General features: G+C 33.1%; 2 protein-coding genes across 3 annotated transcripts in view; one reads left to right on the top strand and one right to left on the bottom strand.

Annotated features, from left to right (window-relative positions):
* Positions 1 to 3547, bottom strand: part of LOC124361879 (sister chromatid cohesion protein PDS5 homolog B) — a 69069-nt gene extending 65522 nt beyond the window's left edge. The window contains exon 1 of one of the 2 annotated variants that reach the window (XM_046815931.1): positions 3266 to 3547. The gene's annotated coding sequence lies outside the window, so the exon portion shown is untranslated. The remainder of the gene's footprint in view (positions 1 to 3265) is intronic. The other variant, XM_046815939.1, reaches the window with a different exon arrangement.
* Positions 3548 to 11422: 7875 nt separating this feature from the next.
* On the top strand, positions 11423 to 22295 carry LOC124361871 (MICOS complex subunit Mic10-like). Its single transcript, XM_046815919.1, has 4 exons — positions 11423 to 11625; positions 15549 to 15596; positions 18131 to 18222; positions 22161 to 22295. The coding sequence occupies exons 1-4, from the start codon at positions 11541 to 11543 to the stop codon at positions 22164 to 22166; spliced, it is 231 nt and encodes a 76-aa protein (XP_046671875.1). The 5' UTR covers positions 11423 to 11540; the 3' UTR covers positions 22167 to 22295.
* Positions 22296 to 22927: the final 632 nt, after the last annotated feature.

Here is a 22927-nt window from a genome sequence, read left to right as displayed (position 1 = left end):
CCTTTTAGTGCCGCGACCTTGAACGCCTTCCTGGCTGTAAAGTGCCAGGCCAATCTGAGCAAAAATGTAAGTGTTTGGTTAAAAAATTATAAAAAATCCATTTTTTTTTATAGACTCATAGACTTTTGTTTGTTGTGTTCTATGATAAATGTTGCATAACTGTGTTTGTTAGTTATTGTAAAAAAACTTGTACTAAATATTTATAATCTTAAACAAAAATTAAAAATTAAAAAATTTTTTGACTTTGAGTCCAAAAATGATAACTGTAGAATTTTTATTGATTAAAACAATGGTACTTTGGGATTATACCGACCACACTAGTATGAAGAACACAAAAATAGAAATTTATAGAAACAAACATGATAGAACGTAAAAACAACTCTTCAATTACAAAATTACAAACTTACAAGCATTTCCAGGTATTGTGATCGCTGTTATCTTATCTTTCTCGAGAATCCTGATTACGGCAGGCCGCGCGGCATCACGTGATTTGCACGGTACATAATTGCCTTTCCATTACAATTCAATTTATATTTCTGATTAGCCCCTCTAGAATTTGATATTTTACTGATAGGTACTATCTCGAGGGATGTTTTTCTTTCGTCGACATCAGCGCGGGGCAGCACCGAAGGTGCTGTCAATGCCCGCGCTGATGGCCGGAGGCACTCGCATTTTGGGTGGCGGAATGTGATCAAGAATAAAAACAAGTTTTTAGTGTTTTTTTAATAAAGAGTTTAGTTTGGTAAATGATTGTTTTTGTTGAATTTTTGTGTTTGGAGAAATGTAGAGGTAAAACACGGAAGTACAACAAAGCGATGCACCAGCTGAACGGGCGGCGAGACTGCAATCACGTTATCTACTAGACGCTCGACTTTGACCTCTGTCTGAGGATGGGGAGGGGTTTGCGATAAGACAATTCCTGTTTTATATTGACGAAATATTGTTCTACGCTAATCTAGTAATCAGTAGAAACGAAATGTGAAATAACGATTCATGTCTGGGTGTGGTCGGTATAATCCCAAAGTACCAAAACAATTAATACATTTGCAAAGTACATCTAAAACTAAACAAAATCAGTACATGATATATTATTTTCAAGCAACAAAAATTTTTTTTTTTTTAAACAAAAATACCTTACAACGCGTACCAAACTCAAATCTAAGGTCTAATCAGGACAGTAATGCAAACCATTGTACCCACTATAAGAAACAGTAAAAACAATGTAATAGTATATAAGAAATACTTATTTGATTACCTAAACCTATTTTGTAACCATAGTAATTATTGTAAATAAAAAAATAATAATTATAAATAATAAAAGTATTGTTGTAACATACCTTATGTCTAACTGTCAATCCAGCTTTAGTGAGTTCAAGATTCTTGAAAATTGCATATTATACATAATGTTGTTTGCATTAAATAACTATTTACATTATTCACACAAAGCTAATTTCATTAATTTTTGGTCAGTGGAGGGTTCAGTGTCACTAGGACAGTAGTCCTTGTCCTCATCTGTGTCATCCACAGTAGTGTCTCCTAATCATAGCCTATAGGCCTAGCTAGGTTAGGTCGTCTATAGGCTACCTCTTTCTTGATAAGATTGCAAACACCACTAGGACCTGCTGTAGGCCTAGGTGACATATCAATATCATCGCCTACATCTACATCTAGAGTGGGATTTTCAACCAAGATACTACTTTGTGCAGGCGTACCATCATACCTTACACTTTGGTCAGCAACCGACGTTTCCATTGTAGTTTCCAACTCCCCACCACTTCCAACTTCTTCTAAAAGGGCTCTCAATAAACCAGAGTCATCACAATTAACTTTATTTCGTTCCATTTTGAAATAAAAATAAACGAAACTAAGGTTCAAACTCACAGCACAAACAGAACGCAACGCCACTCAACGCAATGCAAACTATATAAGAACCAATTCGAATTCGACTATGTATACAATGAATAGATCAATATTGAACATCAAACATCGATCGATCCGAATACTCGGTTATCTTAGGAAGATGTCTGCATCGATATTAGCCAGTTATTACAATATCAGAGTACTAAAATAAATCAAATACTAATCGTCACGCTCCGTGACGACGGCATTTTTTGCACCGATACCCATTGTCACGGAGCGTGACTCGCGGCACTAAAAGGGTTAAACTTTGATAAGATTTCCACTCTTAACAAACACTTATACCTGTAAAGAATGTTTTGACTCTGAAAGAGGTTGATCAGATCTTAGTCTATTTTTGTGACAGCCTCATACCTATATTCATTAAATTTAAATGAATAATTTTCAAAAGAAGCATTTGGTCTTTTAACGGGTAGGGTACGATAAGCGGATCCGGTTTTTATATCGAAATTGGCAAACGATATTAATCACAACCATCGATATAATCAATCGATACTGATTAATTATTTTGAACTATTAACATAAATAATCTATATCAACAGCTGAGAACACTTTAAAATAATACACGTAGGGTAATATTTCCATTTTTACATAAGTAATTTTAATTATTAAAAATAGCAGTCAATTTTAGAAAACTTTTTCGTGGCTTCAACATGTTGGACTCGTGCTGAAAACCTCATTATGTGAAATGTGGTAAATAAACAACTGTAACTGTGAGAGGAGAGAATATGGTCGTCTTCAGTTTTCCTAATTTTGGTTATAATAATTTGTTTGATCACTGTAAAAATTAAATTCATATTTTAATTTAACTTAAGACATATGATTGTTATTGAGGACCATAGATAACTTTATATCGATTTATAGTCTAAGATATGAGATGCGAATATAAGGTATCGATCACTACATTCTTGATGTAAAAAACTGGGTCGGCTTATCGTACCTTACCCCTTTTAACAACCCAGTATTACTATGGCATATTTAATACACTATTAAATGCTATTTTAATTTATTATATTTTTGAACCAATCTTCTTTGTCCTTGTGTGAATTTTCAGTTCAATATTATGTAGTACTTTTCATTATTATTATCTTTAAATACAAGTAAACTGACAATTTAAAAAAAAATTAAATAGGTTAGACCTAGATATGTAGGGCCTATTACATACCTTGGAAGATAGTCTAGTCTATCATTTAAAATTCTGTCAAAAAGAAAGCTGCTGTATAGAATAGCTGTGACAGCCTAAATCTGAAATATCATACTACAGAATATCTTATATATAGTTAGGCTATTGAACTAGAACAGAACAAAAATATTATAATGGAAATAGAAATAGGTATAGAATATTTACCAGTCTTGAGCATAAAGTCAACAACTAGGGCAAAAGCCCGTCGCTAATTATTACGTCACTGAGTCACAATAAGAAATCCATAAAACAGAACTGACAACTAGAAATGTTTAAAAAGCCATGAATGAGGACAATTGTCTAAATCTGAAGAAAGAAATTGAAAATTCATAACACACTAATTTACACTAAAACTAGAGCACTCTTCCCAAGCAACCAATTCTGATTCGTGACAACGACAACGGGGACAAGTCAACAGCAAGCAAGCAGCAATCGGCAACTTCAGCTATACGAATACAGACACGACCATAGAGTATTAAACATGGCAGCAGAAAAGGGCCAAACTTGGAAAATTAATTAGATTTGTTTGATAATTTGTATTGGAAATTTAATTATTTTAAATACATTAGTCTGGAAAAATTAAAAGTGCTTTATGATAATGCTTTATAAAACATTCCGCTACGCACTTTGTGTACTTAACTCCATATATTAACGTGTACTTCATAGCATTGCATCGCATCGCGTCACGTCGCTATCTGTATATTCGTGCCTTAATATAAATGCTGAAACGTTACAGCAATAACCTTGGGTAATCAAGGGTGATATTAAATCAACATTTTTCTATTTAAAAGTATAGTTTTAGAGTTCATTTGCAGTGGCTCCTTTCCTATCCCTAGTAAGAGTGATAAAGATATTAGTACCAGAGGTATGAACTATGGCATTATAGGGTAAAGGTCAGTACATTACGCGAAAATGCAATATGCAATTTCAGAATGCGACTGTGATCATTGCAAGATGTTTAGATTACAGAACTGTAACAATATTGAGTACACGAAGGTATTTTGTGACACTTTCTATCTTTATCATAGTCATGCCACAATCTACCAGACACAGTCGTGAAGCTTTAGTGTAGAAAGAAACAGCAAATTAGTAGGCCTCCCAGTTTAAAATCGACATATACCGACGAAAACTCTACAGTAATTTATCCAAAACCCGCGCAAGAATGTAGTTTTACCGATACAGACCGATTAAAACAAGAAGTGATGTGAATAGAAAGTCTTGCTAAAACAAATGTACAGAAATTTCGTATTTTAAGAGTAGCAGTGGAGGCTTAAGAAAATCAGGTAAAAGAAAATATATACAATTCATTGCTCATAGTCATAAAATTAAAAATAGTTTGTCCCATTATTTATCTAAAAAGATGTCAATAATTGTAGTGATGAATCAAGTAAAGTTGAAGTCACAAGTATAGTACCGATGGAACGAAGAAATTAAAATGTTTGCACTAAATTTATGTTTTATAGGGGAAGGATATAATTTTCTTTTATTATGTGAATTTACAATCAGTTTATGCACTACAGATATTTGTTGAAAAAGCCAGACTCAAATGTGCCATCAATAAAGACATTTGATTATTATTAAAAGAAAAAGTTAAAAAAAGGCCAGAGCATGGAAAAATGTTACTTTATCGTTGGACACAATTTATCTTTGGCCGCAATTTATATTTTAGAATCAGCTCAGTATCAATCAAAATCCTATGTTAATCAAGAGTCTGTATTCAACTCGATTCAAAATTCTAAAGCGATCGATCAAATATCGGTCAAAAGTAATCAGTCCTCGAATAATGACGAGGATACCATTTTATTATCTACATTTTATAAGTGTTATTTTTGTGGTTAAAGCAAAAACCATACGCGGGGAGTCAATGTCCAGCAACCAATCATTTTTGCCCAACTTGTGGTAAAAAGGGACATTTTAAGAAAGTTTGTAAATCATAACATAAACCTTTGCCTTCGACCTCAAAAGTCTCAAAGTAATAAACTGGCTAATCGTATCGTTTCTCCTTAATCTTTATCAAAATCAACCATAGCAACTGAAGTTAATGGGATTCAAACTGATGCACTAGTCGATAATGACAGTTCGGAAATATGTTTTAGTAAATCACGTGTAGGTAGAAGAGGAGTAACAGTTTTCTCATAAAAGTTTTCTTATCAGCCTAAAACTGCAGGCTTTTGTCTGATATATATATGAAGATTCAGTGCCATGGATACCATAAAGTTAAAATTCTATTCTTGATGGATTATGTGTGGATGCTGTCTTAGGGCATGACATTTTCAAAGAACATTTCAGAGTATTAAAGTTTCATTTCGTGGTAAGAAACCTCCGCTAAAAGTATGCGGACTATCAGCTGCTAGAGTTAAACCAGTACGCTTGTTTGAGAAACTAACTCGTCTTGACTGTAGACCCATTGCTGTAAAATCAAGGCGTTATTCAGAAGAAGATTCAATACTCTTAAAAGGAGATGAACGTCTACTAAAAGAGGAAGCGAATGTGAATAGATTACTATCAAACAATCAATCGATTGATGCTTACCTGCTGCCTAGGGTTGAGTATGTTAACAATGTTTACAAGTATAAAATGTTTAGTACTATAGACATTAGACGTGCGTACCGTCAAATACTTATTGAAAAGGAAGAACGTTCTTATAATGTTTTTGAAGCTTGTGGGTGTCTTTATTAGTTTTGCAGAACACCTTTCGGGGTTACAAATAGCATCTCCTATTTCCAAAGAATAATTAATTCTTTAGTACAATAAGAAGGATTTAAGTGCAATATATGGATTTAGATGAAGTGACTATTGGATGGAAGGACAAAACTGAGCGTGATGAGAACTCGAAAAGATATTTAGATGGAGCTCAGAAGTACAATCTAACGTTGAACATGCAAAAATGCACATTTGCACACGTTAAGCTTAATCTATTTAGATATGTAATTATCAATCATGAAATTCGACCTGATTCAAATCGTCTTCAGTCTCTTATTATAACTTGCCTCTTCTTCGTGATGTTCAATCATTGCGTCGAACTTAAGGCATATTTGCTCATCATTCTGATTTTTAAAGAACTTCTTAGAAAAAATAAAATTTCTTTTATCCTTCAAATTGTTTTACACTATCTCATGAAACAATCAACTCATTTCATCTGTTAAAAACTATATATTCTCTACTACTAAAGCACCTATCCAGGATAACATATTATTAACTGTTGAAGTCGATGCATCTAATTTCAAGATTGAATCTATTCCCTCACAAGTTGACTGTAGCCTTTTATTCCAAAACCTAATCCAAATCTGAAAGTTGTCATTCATCTATTGAATAGAAGCCCAAGCAATAGTAGAATCTTTAAAGAAGTGGAGGCACTGCCTCATTTGCCGGCCATTTCATCTCATTACCGATCAAAAAACATACTCCTTTATGTTTGACAACAAAAGATTTAGAAAAGTAAAATATAAAAAAGTACAGCAATGTCATTTGGAATTATCTTGCTTTGAATGTGACATTGTTTACAGCCTGGGGAAGGAAAATTAGGTGGATACGATGCAAAGATTGTTTGGATTTATAATTGGAAGACTGGATGAACCAAGTATCACTGCAGTTCTTTTTAATTCTGAAATAAGTGTTCTGAAGTTAATATTACATTTATTTAAAAGTCTGACTGTCCTTAAAAGTCGGTTCCAAAATTTGACTTCTGTCCTTTACTTTCTTATCTTATGCAGATCCATGTTGTGGTCCCTAAGTCATCAGAAGCTGGGTTAACTATTTCTCGACATCTACACGGGGCGCCAATTTCAAACTCATTATAACTATAATAATTATTGGTTCTAAAGAAAGCCTTCTTATCAGCAGATTTGCATCAATCAATAATCTTGTTATCAAATACTGGAAAGGTTTTATAAAAATGCTCAAAACGGATTGCAGTGGTGGCTAGAAAAAAGTAACTAGTTCGCTCTAAGTTAATTTGGGTTCCGAAAAGAGTACTGTTTGGATAATTTAACATTATTTAGAATTGATATTTAAACCTCTATTGCTGAATAAAATTCGTGACAGCAGTTTTTATCAATTTAGACGGGTCTACAATAATGTCAATTTAAAACATTATAATTGCAAAAAGATTAATTTCATTAAAAATGTGTTTATTTTTTTTATTTTATTTACTGCAAGAACAAATTTTCGTGAAATTGTCATCAATGCTTCATAGTCATATTCAAGGATTTGTTGGAAAGATTCCTCCCAGGAATGTGCACCAAATCATATTTTCTATGCCTCATATAGTTCATAATTTCAAAAGCTGTTTTACCGTAAAGTACAATTTTGTCGATTTAGTATTATGGCTTAAACTAGTGACAAATCATTGAAAATTGACGCTTTAACTAGTTTTCATTTATGAGCTAGAGGTAGTGGGTTTAAAATATCAACTGAAAAGTAAAACTTATGTATTATTTCAAAACAAATACCTTGCCGGATATCAATGTATTTTACAATAATAATCCATTTAAGACCAAGAAGACCGTATATTTATTGGAGTTTGACAGAATACAAACCAGATATTTTATCAATATCAAACTCGATGCAAATTCTGCAGATCGGTCAACGTGATCTGAGGTCGGGTTGCCACCAGTTGGAATTGCCACTCGTATCAGTGCGGGCTTCCGTAGCCCCTTTGGCGCCACCCCGCACTTCTGGCAAAGAAAGAAAAAAAATCCCTCGAGATAGTACCTAAATTCAAGCTCCGATTATGTGAACACGTGTAATATTTATTTTTATATATAATACGTACGTATTTAACTAGTTCATATAACAAATAGTAGATAAGGATAACGTGACCTCCTTCTCGCTGACATGGTTTCCTTTTGGTAGGCAGAAAACAAGAACCAATCGTCATAATGACATCTAATCTTCACTATAAGTCAAAGAAAGTATGTTCTCTGTAATAGTGTAGTTCTTATTTCCCCAGTATGAAAAGCTCATAAAAATAGCGGCCTCCAAATAATACCAAAGTAACGTTTTTGATGGTATCAATATAGAATTAATACAAATTAAAATTAGTACATCGTGTAATGTGCTGGAAACTATGGCCTACAGTTTCTAGTGAGCCAGAGTGGGTATTAAAAGTGAGAGCGTATTGAAATTAGATATTCTAAACAACTCTGCAATAATGATTTTCCACTTCGATTCACAAATTTTCTTCGATTATGGACCCTAGTTGAGTACCATACCAAAAGGAACGCTGGTCATGGTGCCCATTTTCTCATTGGTTGAAGGTTTTTTCTGCATTATTAATATCAAAATAAGTTATCGCTGTTAAAACATTCGTATGTATATTAATTATTTACGTTCTTTAGAGTTCTTTTTGTTAAGTTTCAAACGTTAGCGTGATATATCTGCATTTCCATATTTGTTCATGTTTAATGTAATCAAATCTTTCAAATTGAAATCAAATATTTACAACAATTATTACCTTTGACTTTCAGCTCTGTTATTTTATTACATTTTACACTACAATTCTGTCCAGATTGTCTTCACATTTCGTCAGAACAAAATCTTGAATTCATATTTTAAACACACTACCTCTACACGGTTTTCAAAATAGCAAATCCACTTCTTCAATTCTGTATGATTTTAGATATGTATGATGGATAGTGTAGCGGTTTCTGGTTGAGTCGCAGAGGACTTTTGGGGTTATCTGTGACGCATTCAAGGCACTATTGTGCCTAAACTCTATCACTATGCGATTATAGGTGAGCCAAAGGCAGCGTCAATGCGTCGTCTAATCTGGTTCTGAGTCATGGGTTTGGCAAGATCAACTTTCTGATATCCAAATTCCTCAACGGTCATGGTTTTTCGGACCTACCTCCATAAGTTAGACAAAGTTTATAGTCTAACGTCCAATCATGGAAACTCCGTCCATTAGGACACTAACTATGGGGTTTTCGAGTGTGAGCGATGGATGGTTTACAGAAGACAGTTAAAAATTAAAATAAGAAATTTCACGACTGAGACTGCAGTCACAAAAATGACGGGCTCTCTCAAAAACTGTCCGGAGACCAGTTTTCGAGTTCGTTGAGAACGTTCTTAAGACCCCCCTAAACCAGAGGGTTTCCTCAGACGATTATACAGTTTTTGAAGTTTTATAATTTGAAGAACACAAGGCTCCATTTTGAAATCTATGCCTTAATAGGGGTTTCAAATGTTGAAATCAGTCTGGGATTTTGTGGGTATCTCACTTTCAGAGAAATGTACGCTTTCTTTCTCAAGAGAGCATTACCAGCATTTTACGTACATTTTGGATTTCAGATATGTCTCTTAAATGGTTCCGGATATTTATATCTTACTACAAACACTAAAATCTTCCTAAAATCTAAAAAAACTGCATTTTAATTTAAGTTTGGAGTTAGTGTATATGTGCTTCCTTAGGGCTGAATTCTTTCCACAGTATTTCTTACTCTACAACATGTATCTGGAAAGTTAATTTAAAAAGTGATATAATAATAAGTTTACTAATGATGTCTCAGATTCAATTATAAGTGAAAATTTAAACTGTCTGAGGAGTATAATTGACGGTAACTGAATTGCTTGGTTGGTTCTGAGATATTGGAATGTTGTTAAAAGCAAATAAGGCTACATCAGTACATTTTGGCTGAAACCTCATACATCATGTAAAGAATAAACATAAAGCAATTACATCGGTGTCTGTTCCTAATTTTTATTTTTTATTTATTTTTATTTTTATAAAAAATAAACGTAAACCAATTACATCGGTGTCTGTTCCTAATATTATATTTATTTTGTATTTCATTGTGTAACATTTGATCAAACCCTTTCGTGAAGAATAAACATCACGAGACTCTGAAAACATTAAACTCCACATCGTTTGCCATTCGGTTACTCCAGCCTAGTAACTCTGTTGGATGTTTACAGGGGTTATTGTTAGAGCCTTAATACCATGTGGGAAACCTGTTTTGAGACCTTTTTGATTGAGAAGATTTTCTAGACCACAAAATCCTGACTGCTCACGACTTTATTAGATATAGTTTTTAACCTGTAATTATACAGAGTGTTCACAAATTATTCTTTACTATTTGATTTGAAAATCAAAATAAGCAAGATGTGTCATATAAAGTATTGCCATATCTTGCTTAGTTTACCATGTGTGTATGTTGGTGGTTTTTATGAAAACAATTTTCTTAAAGTTAATAAGTTTTTAAACCTGTATTTTGTATTATTAAAAAGTTTAAATATATAATAATACCCAGATATTCATTTTTCGTCTTCGTTCACATTTTATGATGCTTCAGTGCCAATGGAAATGTTATATTCTTTGACAATGCTCCATTGACACAGTTTGTTCCTCAAGTGCGTCTGGATTCACTAATGACCTAAACATGTAATACATAAATAGATGTTTGGAAACTGCATGTAAAGACTTTCTAGTGGCCTATCATACAGCGGAAATATCTGCCATCTTTTTTGCAGTGAATTTTGTGACAACCCTAAATAATCACAATATACAATGTTATTCTCAAACTTCTATCAAGGATCTAAATACATATAGTATGAGTTTAAAAACAAGTGGTATTAATTTGACACTCCGTTAGTAGATCCGAATAAAAAGATTGTATTCCAATCCATTTCAGACCAAGCTGAAATAAAACTAAACGAGACAGTGGAGAGATTAGCTAAGGATCGTCTAATGGAGTACACCGCATAATCTGAATGAAACCATTGGGGACTTCAATAGCTATAAGAAACATTTATACATCGAAAGATTTACGATCCTATAACAACACTCTCCAAAGGCCAGTCGGCTTAAACATATTATTTAAAATGACTTTACGTGATACCCATAATTTAAAACTTGCAATTTAAATTAAAGGGAAATTATTAATATGAGTAGAATGAGAATGTGAGACGCAAATGTTAGTATACAATCAAGGGATACTTTACATTACTCTGTTTAATTATACAATTGATAAGACAGAAACTACAGAAAATGTCCTATTATAATGTCAAAAATATAGCCATATTAGACAACATAGTTTTAAAACAGCTATTTCCAAATTCCAATACGTCTAAAAACGTTCTAATTGATTTTTGAGTAGCCTTAATATTGAAAGAGTTTAGGAAGTGAAAACATTTTTTCGGACATTAAAAGATCCATGTAAAATTTCTTAAGAACATTTATAAATTACAGTATGTTGACCCACTGCTTAGTGAATTAACATCAAAATACCAATAAATACTGTACCTTGAAACTTCATGGATATTTTATAAAGCTGGCTACTTGGCAAAGCAGTAAAAAGACCCAACCATACCATAACACCTAGGACGAAAAAATTGGGTTTTGTATGTGGACTGTGGAGTGCCGTGATATCTAAAGTGAGAATAATATTGAAGAAAAGGTTGTGGGGAGGGGAAGGTGAAATATTAAAATTAGGATTTGAAAATGGCCCAAATAAATAAGAAACATTCCGAAGATGAACTGGGCCAAAAATGGGATAGGTGTGTTACTGATGGTATTCTTAAAGCAGGTAAACTACAATCAAATGTGTTGTATATAGGCTAGGATAGGTTATTTTGGTGAATTTTCAATTTAATTATATTTTTAGGAATAATTATATGCAGCATGTAGTATTAGGTTTATGTAATTAATACATAAGTTCCCAAAGTGTTAATTAAAGAATATTTTTGTGAAAATTCCTTAGCAGGGTTGATAAAAGTAGTTTGCTCCTCCATTCATAATATAGATTTGTAGGAGACTACTGAGCTCTTATTCATCATCACAGAGTATCCTAAATCAGTTTATAATAAGTAGGCTAGGTTAGATAATTAATATTGTTAGGACATCACGGTGTGAAGTTTTTGTAGATATGCCTGCCTAAAGTTAGTTGGATTTAACACCTTCAATTCATGATTAATGAGTGCATGGTTGTACCACAACTGCAGACTAATACTTCTTGATGCGACAATCTTAGTAACACCAAAGTAAAGTTGGCCAATTCGCAATACCGTACGTAAATTGTTTATAGAAATACTGCATATAAGACATGTTGATGAATAATACAAGGGTAGAGTATGATAAGCAGACCTGGTTTTTGTATTATGTATTGCTTAGTATAATTATGAATAACTTACTCCATACATAGCCAATCGAAAAGGCCTAACAGGACAGTCGCTGACCCGTAAGCTCTGGGTGATAGCCCACTCCTGATTCAATTTTTCTTTTTTTATTTTGCTGTTTTCTTATGGCTTATTCTACAATATATGATAACAAAATGTGTGATGTACATTTTACTTCCGAACTCCCCCTCCTTAGAGTGGGTTTCATGATTTCTTATATAAGTTGTAAGATGTTGACCAAATCTTTTCTAATACTTGTTTCACTGTCTATTTTTGGGAAACCAACTGAAAATGTTTTAACTTGCTAACTTTGGAGGGCTTAAAAAACCTGACATGACAAGGGGTGTTGAGCTACAAGAACTTGTACTTGTCCTATTATAATTAAAATATACCAAAAAGTAAGTTTGGAAGAAAATGTACCAAAAATTAAGTGAAGAAGTCATGAAAGGTTTGTGTTGACTACGCCAAAAGCATTGCCCTTTGGGGTCACCATGAGCCCCTCCTATTACAAAAGTTGATTTGTTCTAAAATCTGTTTCAATGTCTATTTTTGGGGGGAAAAAACAAACCAAGAATTTTAACCAGGAGTTCCAAACTTACTTTGGGTGTCTTAGGAAACCCATGTGATAAGACATGACAAGAGGTGGGGAGGTACTAGTACTTGTACTACTTCCACAAAGTCAAAACTGTACAAATAACTTATGTAAGCACCAAAGAGAGTTTTCCGGACATTTGCCATTGTTCAGTGAAACAATAAAACCAGTAACATTACATTTTGAGATCTGAAATCTGAGCCCTTCTTCAGGTAAAATACTACACCAATGCATGACTAAATTCTAGGTTAAAGTGAACAAAACATACCATAGTGTTGTGACACACATAAGGCAGGAACCATAACAGCCCAATTATTAAAACTGAACTACAGAATACACGTCACAATAGGTCTGCATTCACCGGCTAACCATATAGAACTGTAACATATAAATCCATTGAATCTGAAACATAATCTCACGACTTGTAACCAATGTGATATATTCTTACAAAAAATAAATCAACCTATACATAAGTTAACAGTTTTAACTCACTTTCCAAGCAACATACTTAAGAGAAATTAAGTTTGAGAGATTGTATTTATTTACATTTTATTTATAGGTTGAATATACAACTTTTGAAAATGGATGTAAAAAAAAAACCAATAACTAGATTAAACATTGTTCAATATAATTGCGAACATTTTCAAAAAAAAATTAACTACACTATTTACTAGGAGTACACTCATTCTTCTCATAATAGGATGAGTGAACATATTACACAGAATAAATCTACACAATACATTTGTTTTCTATAAGGAGATCATGCAATAGACTTCAGTTAATGAAAAAAGCAATGTGTATGTCAATTATGAGCCTTTATGAAAGGAGTCGTTAAAATAAATAGCCTATATGAGATTTTCAGTTTAACTTGTATGTACAGTTAAAATACTGTAGTATTGACAATTTAAGTTGTTTGTTTAGTTTTTGTTTGAAACTTATAACAACAACAAAAAGAGGTCCTTCAGTAGGAAATAATAAATTTTGAACAATCTTTACAATCCTTGAGGTAAATGACGAACATCAGAAGAAACACCATCTCTGCACTATGATGCTAACTGACCTCTTCAGGATGGAAAACAGTTGGCTTCCAGAAGGCAGTCCTTCAATAATTAAGAAATCATAAAATACTTAATTATCCTTATAATCATTGATGCAAATAATAAAAATTAGCAGTGACCCCCATCTCTGCAGTCTATGTTATTTAGTTAATTTAGGATGGAATACATCCAGTAAGAAATCGTTACATTCTAAACAATTCTTACAAATCGTGAGGTAAGTTAAGAACATTAGAAGAAACAGCATTTCTGCGTGCTTATGTTAAATAATTGCATCCGGATAGAAAACATTTGGCCTCCAAACTGAGATTATCTAGTAAGAAATCATGAAATTCTAAACCATCCTTTCAATACTTAAGCCTTTAAGGATTATGGACGTCATATGACGTCTTCTTTTGATAGGCTAAAATGAGTAAAGGATGGAATCCAAAAAATTACCAAAAGGTGTAAAAAATAAAAAACTTTAAAATATCTAAAAAAATGTTTATTTACATTTGAAAGCTTGCTTAGTAAAAAAAGACTACATGTTGCACAAGGCAATATTTCAGTACTTTTTCAAAATCAAATATCTTATTTCCTCACTATGACAGACTATCAATATTATCTGCCATTTGGACTACAGTAACAAGCTAGATGGTTGATCAACAAATATAAGTCACTCTCACAAGATAAATATGGCCACAGTATGCAGTATACAAGGAATGGCTAGTATATAATTCAGTGATGCGCGCATCACACAACCTTGAGTCAGTGGCTTCTACCAGGTGGCTACTGCGATCTGGTGGTAAAATCAGATTACAAGATATTGCGAGCACAAACATGGAAGTTAAATATGTTGCCGATAGATGGAACCACTTTACAGACTAAGCTTAATATACTTAAAGGCAATCAGTATAATAGTATTCCATTTACGATAATACAAAAATAAAGAGGCTAAACATCATATGACGTCCTTACTCATTCTGTAGAGTTTACACACACTCCTTAAAGGGTTAAGGTAAGTTTTTTACATTAAAAGACACACTCTATATTCTTATTTTAAATGACCGCTTCAGGATGTAATACATCTGACCTTCAAACAGGTAGGTCATACAATAAGAAATTGTAAAACTAAATTATCTTAAGAACCCTTGAGGTACAATAAGTTTCCACACATTTGCCAAACGTTAAAGGCCAATAAAAAAAAAATAATCTGAAGTGCAACGAGGATTATTGGGAGGGGGGGCTCTTTTTATTTTGCATCTACGTTTACCTTCTAAAAGAAGTGGTTTGTCTACTCTCCAAGATTGTTCGCTCTAGGAACTGAACTTTGAAGTAATGTAGTGAGTTCACTTCTCAGTCATGTGGATTACTAGATACTAGTTGGCTATATCCAGCTCACTAGCCATCCGTTTTGCTTTGAATACTCCTTTTGAGATCATAAGTGATCTATTAGGGTCAGTGAGTGAAACCTCTATATTGGTTACTATCACTTTTCCTTGATATTTCCATGTATATACCTCTGTTACTTACATCACCACTCATAACTTGTAATGACTTTTGTCCTAAGGCTTCCTTCAAGTCCTCTGAATACAATTATTACAACACTATTCTCACCTTTGTTTGCCAATTTTAGATCTCTTAATCATTTATCAGTCTACATAAAGTGTGATTATTTCCCTGTAATTAAAGTATTTATTTTTTTCAGGTGGTGGATTAGCTCTAGGATTGCTGAGTTCTCTTCTTTTATTCAAAGGTATAGTATTTATTACAATCTCAAACTTATTTTTTTTTAACTATGTTGCTTGGAAAGTGAGTTAAAAGTCTTAACTTATGTATAGGTTGATTTATTTTTTGCGAGAATAGATCACATTGGCTATAAGTTGTGAGATTGCTTTTTGCTTCCAATTTTTTGATTATTTTCCTTTATTTTCTTTCTTGTTTATTTCTATGATGTCTGGTATGTGTTGTAATCAGAATTATAATATTATGAGTAGTAGTATGAAATATTGATAATTACTTTTATTTTGTAGAATTCAATTGCATTTTTGTGTGACTGTTTTGCTATTGCCGGTTTTTTTGCAGCCCTCAACTAACACACTTAGGTTTGAGGGCTTTTTACAATAATTATTTTTACTAGTATTCCTTTGGGTAGAATGCTTTCCAAAAAATGAATATTCTATACTGTACACAGTCTGTAAAAAAAGGCTTCCTGTTGAAGGTCAGATAAAAAGTTTACTGTAAGTTATATTAAATGTTAATGTTAATGTATGGACACAAAATTAATAAAAGAAACTAGCTATTCTTGTTTATTGAAACTGTGAAGGAAAAAAGAAGTGAAACATGAAAGAGGATAGGTTGATTACAGAAAAGAGTCTGCAATGGCTTTAAATTACAATAAACACGTGGAATAGATTCATTTGATATGGTACTCTACACCTATCACAATGATAAGGAAGACATTAAGATATTGGAAAAAACTGCATTTAATATGTTTTCAACAATGATATTAAACTCACTCATTTAAAAGGAAGCCAAGATTCAAAATAGACTAAAGCAAATTTCTTGTTCTTGTTAGCATGATTAACTCGATAACATATCATTAGCTTGGTGTGTAACCAGAAGCAGGCATAGAGTAGAGTGCAGATAGGGAGGAAACAATCAAAAACAGTGTATTTACAGTGTGAAGGAGACTGCCAACATGTGCTTCTTCAAACTCTAAACAAATTATGTGAGCGTTTAGGCCTATAAATACTTAAGTATATACATTTTTGAAAAATACAAATAGATAAAAAGACTACATAATGGCCTCAATACAAATGTGTATATTTTGTTATTTGCTTACTGACTTCTTGTATTATTGTTTTGTAGACTACCAGCACTGCATAATACTTTTTGTGGATAATGTACACAATCCCAAAAACCTTTGTTTAGCTCTAAACATCTAAAATAAAAAGAAGAACAGCTGTACACCATTATTAATATTTACATGAGACAAGTGCAAATAATAATAGTTTAAATTTCTATCTTTGTTGTATGTTATTTTCTTGTTGTAAAATACAGTCACTTTGTGAATGTTGAATTTAGATCCGGTTCACCTTCCTTGGAGCTAAACTCATCATTCACATTGATTCAACCCCTCCAACTAGCTATGTTATGTGTAGACAAACACTTTGATGTCTTTTTATAATTAAAATGCAATCAAAAGTTTAAAATTTTTCCACCCTGAAATCCTGTAGCTGCTAATTATTGCCAAGTAGTTCTCACGAGACTTACAGCACCTACACCATTAGATGCTGACCTATCAGGTTACATTGTTTTACACAATTTTTGCCTGCCCTGGCACCGAAAAACTATTAACCAACTAATCTATAGGGATCATACCAGACAGATATTTATGCTAATGACACTGCCATTACACGGGTGCAACTGACAGTCAATTCAGAAGAAGCATTTTCCATGATCAGAGATTATTTCATTCTAAACAACCTTGTTCTAAATGAAGAACAACAGTAGTTTTACCACTAAAGACAAAAATGCAGATGTGAGAATTTATAATTTTAATTGCAGATATTAATCTTGTAATTAAAATTGTTTAGTACATTAATTGACTTCATTTGGAACCTTATTTTGGAACCTATATTTGGAGCCTTATTTGGAACCTGCATGTTGATCTTTGTTATGTAAGAAACTCTGCTCAAGAATCTTTCTGGTATTCAGATTCAAGCAGTACGCACTTGAGAAGGCTCAGAACAGCCTACTTTGCCTTATCTGATCCTCTTTAAATTATGGTGTAATTTTCTGAGGAGGATCTACTACAAATCTTCAAACAGTTCTCACTTTGCAAAATATAGCTGATATGCCTTGCAGATCTGGAATTGCAAAAGAGCTGTGAAGCAGTTTTCTTCGAACTTAGAAATCCTATATTTATAATCGAGAAATAATTGTCCGTACAAACAAGACATCTAATTATTCACCATCACAACCCAGGGCATGCCATACATTTTGTCCCACCACCTCATCAATTCTGGAGAGAACCTTCTATTCACTGGATGAATAAATGAAAGGATTCAAGTATGAACATTGAAGGGAAACATCACCCTGTTGTAATCAAAACTATTAAAATTGTAATTTTTTAAAGAGACAAATTGCATATAACTTTGATACTGATGCTAATTTCAATGATTATTAAAGAAATTTTCCAATTTGGAGATGTTTGTATTAGATATTTTAGTCATAGAAATTTGTCTATTTAGTAAACAGGCTAAGTATATACCTGCATTGTTTCAGCTAAACGCTGGCCAATCATCTTTGGTGGTGGCATTGGTGTTGGTCTGGCTTATAGAAACTGTGAGCAGGAAATCAATGCATCATTAACTAAGGTAAATAAAAGCTCTGTATATTTAAGTTTGATAAGTCTGTACAAAAGCAAATGAACAGTAAGGTAACAAATAACATGGGTAATGTGACACAGGTGAAACATTAGTTCTCTGACTTATGAAGCCTAAATAATTACTAAAATAACTTCCTTTTTGACAACAAACATTTCATTCATCAATTTAGACAAAACATAAATTAACTCATAATTTAAACATTCTCAACTAACAATCAGTTGATAATAAGACCTGTGATTTGACATTAATAGCAATCCTATACTTTTCCCCCATAATAATTGTCATCACCATTAATATTGGATCGTTACCTGTTTTCATCCACGGCACCCACACGTTTTCTCGATTGGTCTGAATGCTTTCTTGTTACAATTCCACTAGCAAGAACTTCATACTAGTATAATCCATTTCATTTTCCTACAACTCCAGCCGACCAACCGCTGCCATGTTCATTCTTTATCCACAGTTCTCCCTCTTCAAAGACTCTAGGCTCTTGTTGGGTATCCCTAGTTTGATCTCTCCAAAGTTTTGCTTCAATTTTCCTATAAGCATAAGGTTCCTGTAAGATTAGATTTCATATTGTCAAATACCGTGGACATTCTGTGTCCTAAAAACATTTCAGCTGGAGCCTTTCCGGTGGTTTTTTGAGGGGAATTTCTATAACTACAGAGTTCATTTTTGAGAGCTAATGTACAGTCTCCTACTTCCTTTTTCGTGGAGTAGTATCTCCTTTTCAAGGTTCTGATGTCGTTCCACAAGTCCATTACTTTTTGGATGGTAGGGGTAGTCTTAATATGGTTTATTACATTTCTTTTGAAAAAGTTTTCAATTTCATTTAAAACAAACTGGGGTCCATTATCAGTGATTATTTCATTTGGTAGTCTGTATCTACTGAACCATGCGTAATCGTTGTATGATTGCTGTAGATGTTGTCATCTTCAAGCAGACTTCTGCCCACTTAGAGAGAGCATCAATACCTACAAGCCACATAGAGCCATTGACTGGTCCAACTAGGTCAATGTGTACTCTTTCCCAAATCTTTTCTGATACATTCCAAGGATATAATGGTACCTTTTCTATGTTATCTCGATTCTCTTGGCAAGGAGTGCACTTTTTTATGAACATCTCATTATCATGATCGGTGTTAGGCCACCAAACATAGTACCGTGCAACTGATCTCATAGCTGCAATACTAGGATGTCTTGAGTACAAAACCTTCAAAATATCAGCCCTCATACATTTTGGAAGAACGGTTCTTCCAAATCACAGTAGAATATCATCTTCAACTATTAATTCATCTCTCTATTTGTATGGTTTGAAACGTTCAGGGACAACAGTGGGCCAAGAGTTTCTCCTCACATAATTTCTCACCACCTTCAATTCCTTATCCTTTGGTATTTTTTGTTTTAACATTTCAAAAGACATTATTGTATTAACTTTATCCACATTTAAGAACTTAACATATGTCTCCTCTGGTTGTTTTTCTTGAATTGGAAGCCTGGACAAAACACCTGCACATACATTGTCTTCCCCTTCCTATACTCAATTTCATATTGGTATTGATTTAGTTCAAGAGCCTATCTCACTAAACGGTTGTTTACAACCTTCTGAAGATCTCGTGAATTTCAAAAGATTCGTTGTAGTGGTTTGTGATCAGTCACTACTGTGAATTCCCGACCGTAGACGTATTGGTGTAATTTCCTAACCCTAAAGCTTCTCTCCAATGTTAGAATATTTTTTTCGGCAGGCATAAGAGTACGACTCGCATAAGCAATCGGTTTTTTTATCTCCCTTTTCATATCTTTGCAGAAGTACACATCCAAGGCCATTTTCCGAGGCATCGCAGACCATTACTAAAGGTTTCAATTTATCATACGATATCACTGTATCTTCACTAGACAATATTGCTTTTACCTTCTTAAAGATCTCTTCCTCTTTCTCGTCCATCCCCACCTTGAGTTTGTTCCTGTTAGCTTATGTAGACCATTACAAATATCATGAAGTCATGAACATTATTCAACACTTTACTCAAGATTTTCATAGGTTAAAAATCCATTTTAGATGTAAAAAAACTTATCTCATGTATAACTTGATTGTTGAAACTGCAATTTCTGATTCTCATACCAAAATATGTAACACATTAGTTTGACTATACAATTCTTTTGATAGAGATTTTAGAAATTTAAATGGTATGCTCTCCTTAGGCATCTTTGTAATAAGCAATCAATCAATCAATAATATCCTTATTTTTACATTCATCAATAATGGTTACAGATTTAATGTATTCACTAATATTAATGTAATATAAGGTTAAATTAACAATTTTAAATCAAGTTAACAATAATGTTTTTTACACATATTATAAGGCAAAATAATGAAAACATTAAAATTAAGGTCTTATGAACAGTTAAAAACCCTTTTTAACAGAATTAGAAAACTCATATAGGCTATAAATGATGGTATTTATCAGCAAACTAGTCAGTCTTTTCTTGAGATTTTTAGTCACACATCTTGAGTGATGAGGCAGCATGTTGAAGAGCCTCGCTGAAGAATTGTTTCTTTGTATATAAAGTTGTTGCATGTGTGGGCAGAGACAGATCGTTTGGGCATTGTGTGTTGTGGCTGTGAACTTCACCAATCTTTGGCAAGTTTTCTTTTAAGACATAAGTGATGACTATAATAATATAGATGGATACAACTGTCAGGATCTCAAAAGACTTAGATCTCTTGGCAGGATTCTTGTGGTTGCAGACCAGCCATTATTCACAGAGCTCGCTTGCAGTACCACGATGAAACTTTCCAGGAGATGATGCTCCCTATAGAGTTATTCCATATCTATCATGTGCTGTTTTCAATGCTCCAGTGATACCAATAGCTTTAATTCTCTTCTATACAAAGATTGCAGTAATGAGTCTTGAAAACAGGAGATGGTCGATGATTTCCCACTTGAATTGCTGCAAAAGTTGTTGTGTTATCGGAGCTGCATGAGGCCTGGCATTGTCATGAACGAGTATAATGCTTGTAGACAATAGACCTGACCGTCGATTGTGTATTGCCCGTCGTAATTTCTTTAATGTTTCACAATATGCATTTGGTTTGGTTGGTGAATGAGCATGCTGCCACTCCATTGACTGTCGTTTACTTTAGTTGATTTATAACAAACCCATCTTTTGTCCCCAGTAATTATGGGAGTCAGAAAAGAGTCTTCTTCATCGGAATAACTCCCAGAAACGTTTTGTGCTCATCTGTAAGCATGCGAGAGACCTACCTTGTACAGATTTATGAATAATGAAGATGGCCTTTGACAATTTCATGAACAATTGTCTAAGACACATCAGGAAAATGTTCAGAGTTTATCAATTGTGACTGCTGATCATTGTGACACATTCGTCTACAAGCTCAGAAGTTGGTCTGTAATGACAGAACACTCCTTGCCGTGTGTCTTCCCCCTCCCCAGTTGTGACATCAGTGCCGAACAGATGACTCGTCCATCCCACTGTCTCCATACACCTCCTTTAATCACTAAGTCGAACGTTTTGTATATTAAGAAATTCAATCATGGCCCTCATTTCACAACTGGCGGCATCTCAATTCGTTTAAACATTATAAATGATCACTGACACAACATATGCAATGCTAGAGACACACAACCTCACACAGAGCAGGCACACAAGCCACTGACACGGTCTGACTCTGCCCAGCAGCTACACGTGTCGTCATTGCTTCATGCAGTGCTAACGGGTACTACTTTCCAGATGACCCTTGTATATTAAGTTAATTAATCATCATAGACTATATTTTGACTTGGTATGTTTCTGTGCAAACTGCTGTACTTTGACTTTTTCGATGATTGTAATATATCAATATGACAATAAAGATATTATTATTATTTGCAATGTACTAATGAAATGTGATTTTTTATGTTTCAGACGTAGTCCTTCTTCAAACAAGATAGCCATTTTTTGTATAATATTAAAATTATTGTTGCAATTAATTCATAGAACATTTGTTAAATTCCTTGTGCGGCTTCAAAATAAATGTTAATGCTTTAATTTTAAGCTAAACATTAGTTTTTTGTCCTTCAATCCTGTAATGAGATGTGATATAAAATTAGGATTATTTCTTGTGTAGCCAAGACTATTGTTATATTAGATATCAATACAACAATAAAAAGAATAGTTTTTTTTTATCATAAAAAATTCATAACTTACATGTCCTTTTATACTCTGGCTACCACATCAGCCCAAGTGACATTTATCAATGAACAAAAGATATTGAAATAAAAATATGTATAAATTAAAAAAATTTACATAGGACTTGAATTAATTTTACATAATTTTTATATTATAACAAAGCACATTGCAAATTTAAATCGAGTTGGCCCAACATTTCCAAATTCGATTTTTTATTCTTTTCTAATACAAAAACCTAAATTAAATTTATTAGGAATCATAGGTAAATAAAGTAATTATTTTTGTAGATTATCTTATTTTTTTCTATTATTTTTGATGAAATGAAACCTAAATCGTACAGTAGGTAAGGATATTATGATCGCAATCCAACAATGTAATGTTATAATAAGCTGATTAGAGAAGACAAATTAAAACATAAATATCAAATATATCATATTATATAGGTCAAGAAATGTCTCCTTTAGCTGCTAGCGATCATTTTGTATTTTTGACGTGACAACGTC

Source organism: Homalodisca vitripennis, chromosome 1, assembly GCF_021130785.1.
Source record: "Homalodisca vitripennis isolate AUS2020 chromosome 1, UT_GWSS_2.1, whole genome shotgun sequence".
Classification (NCBI taxonomy): domain Eukaryota; kingdom Metazoa; phylum Arthropoda; class Insecta; order Hemiptera; family Cicadellidae; genus Homalodisca; species Homalodisca vitripennis.
Note: the sequence above shows the minus strand (reverse complement) of the source record. Positions and strands in the feature narration are given on the sequence as shown.

What these genes read in the sequence shown, in the direction of transcription:
- LOC124361871 (XM_046815919.1), top strand. Translation starts at nt 11,541, where the DNA reads ATGGCCCAAATAAATAAGAAACATTCCGAAGATGAACTGGGCCAAAAA. An exon ending in TGATGGTATTCTTAAAGCAG is followed by an intron (nt 11,626 to 15,548) that starts GTAAACTACAAT and finishes TATTTTTTTCAG; the next exon opens with GTGGTGGATTAGCTCTAGGA. An exon ending in TTCTCTTCTTTTATTCAAAG is followed by an intron (nt 15,597 to 18,130) that starts GTATAGTATTTA and finishes GCATTGTTTCAG; the next exon opens with CTAAACGCTGGCCAATCATC.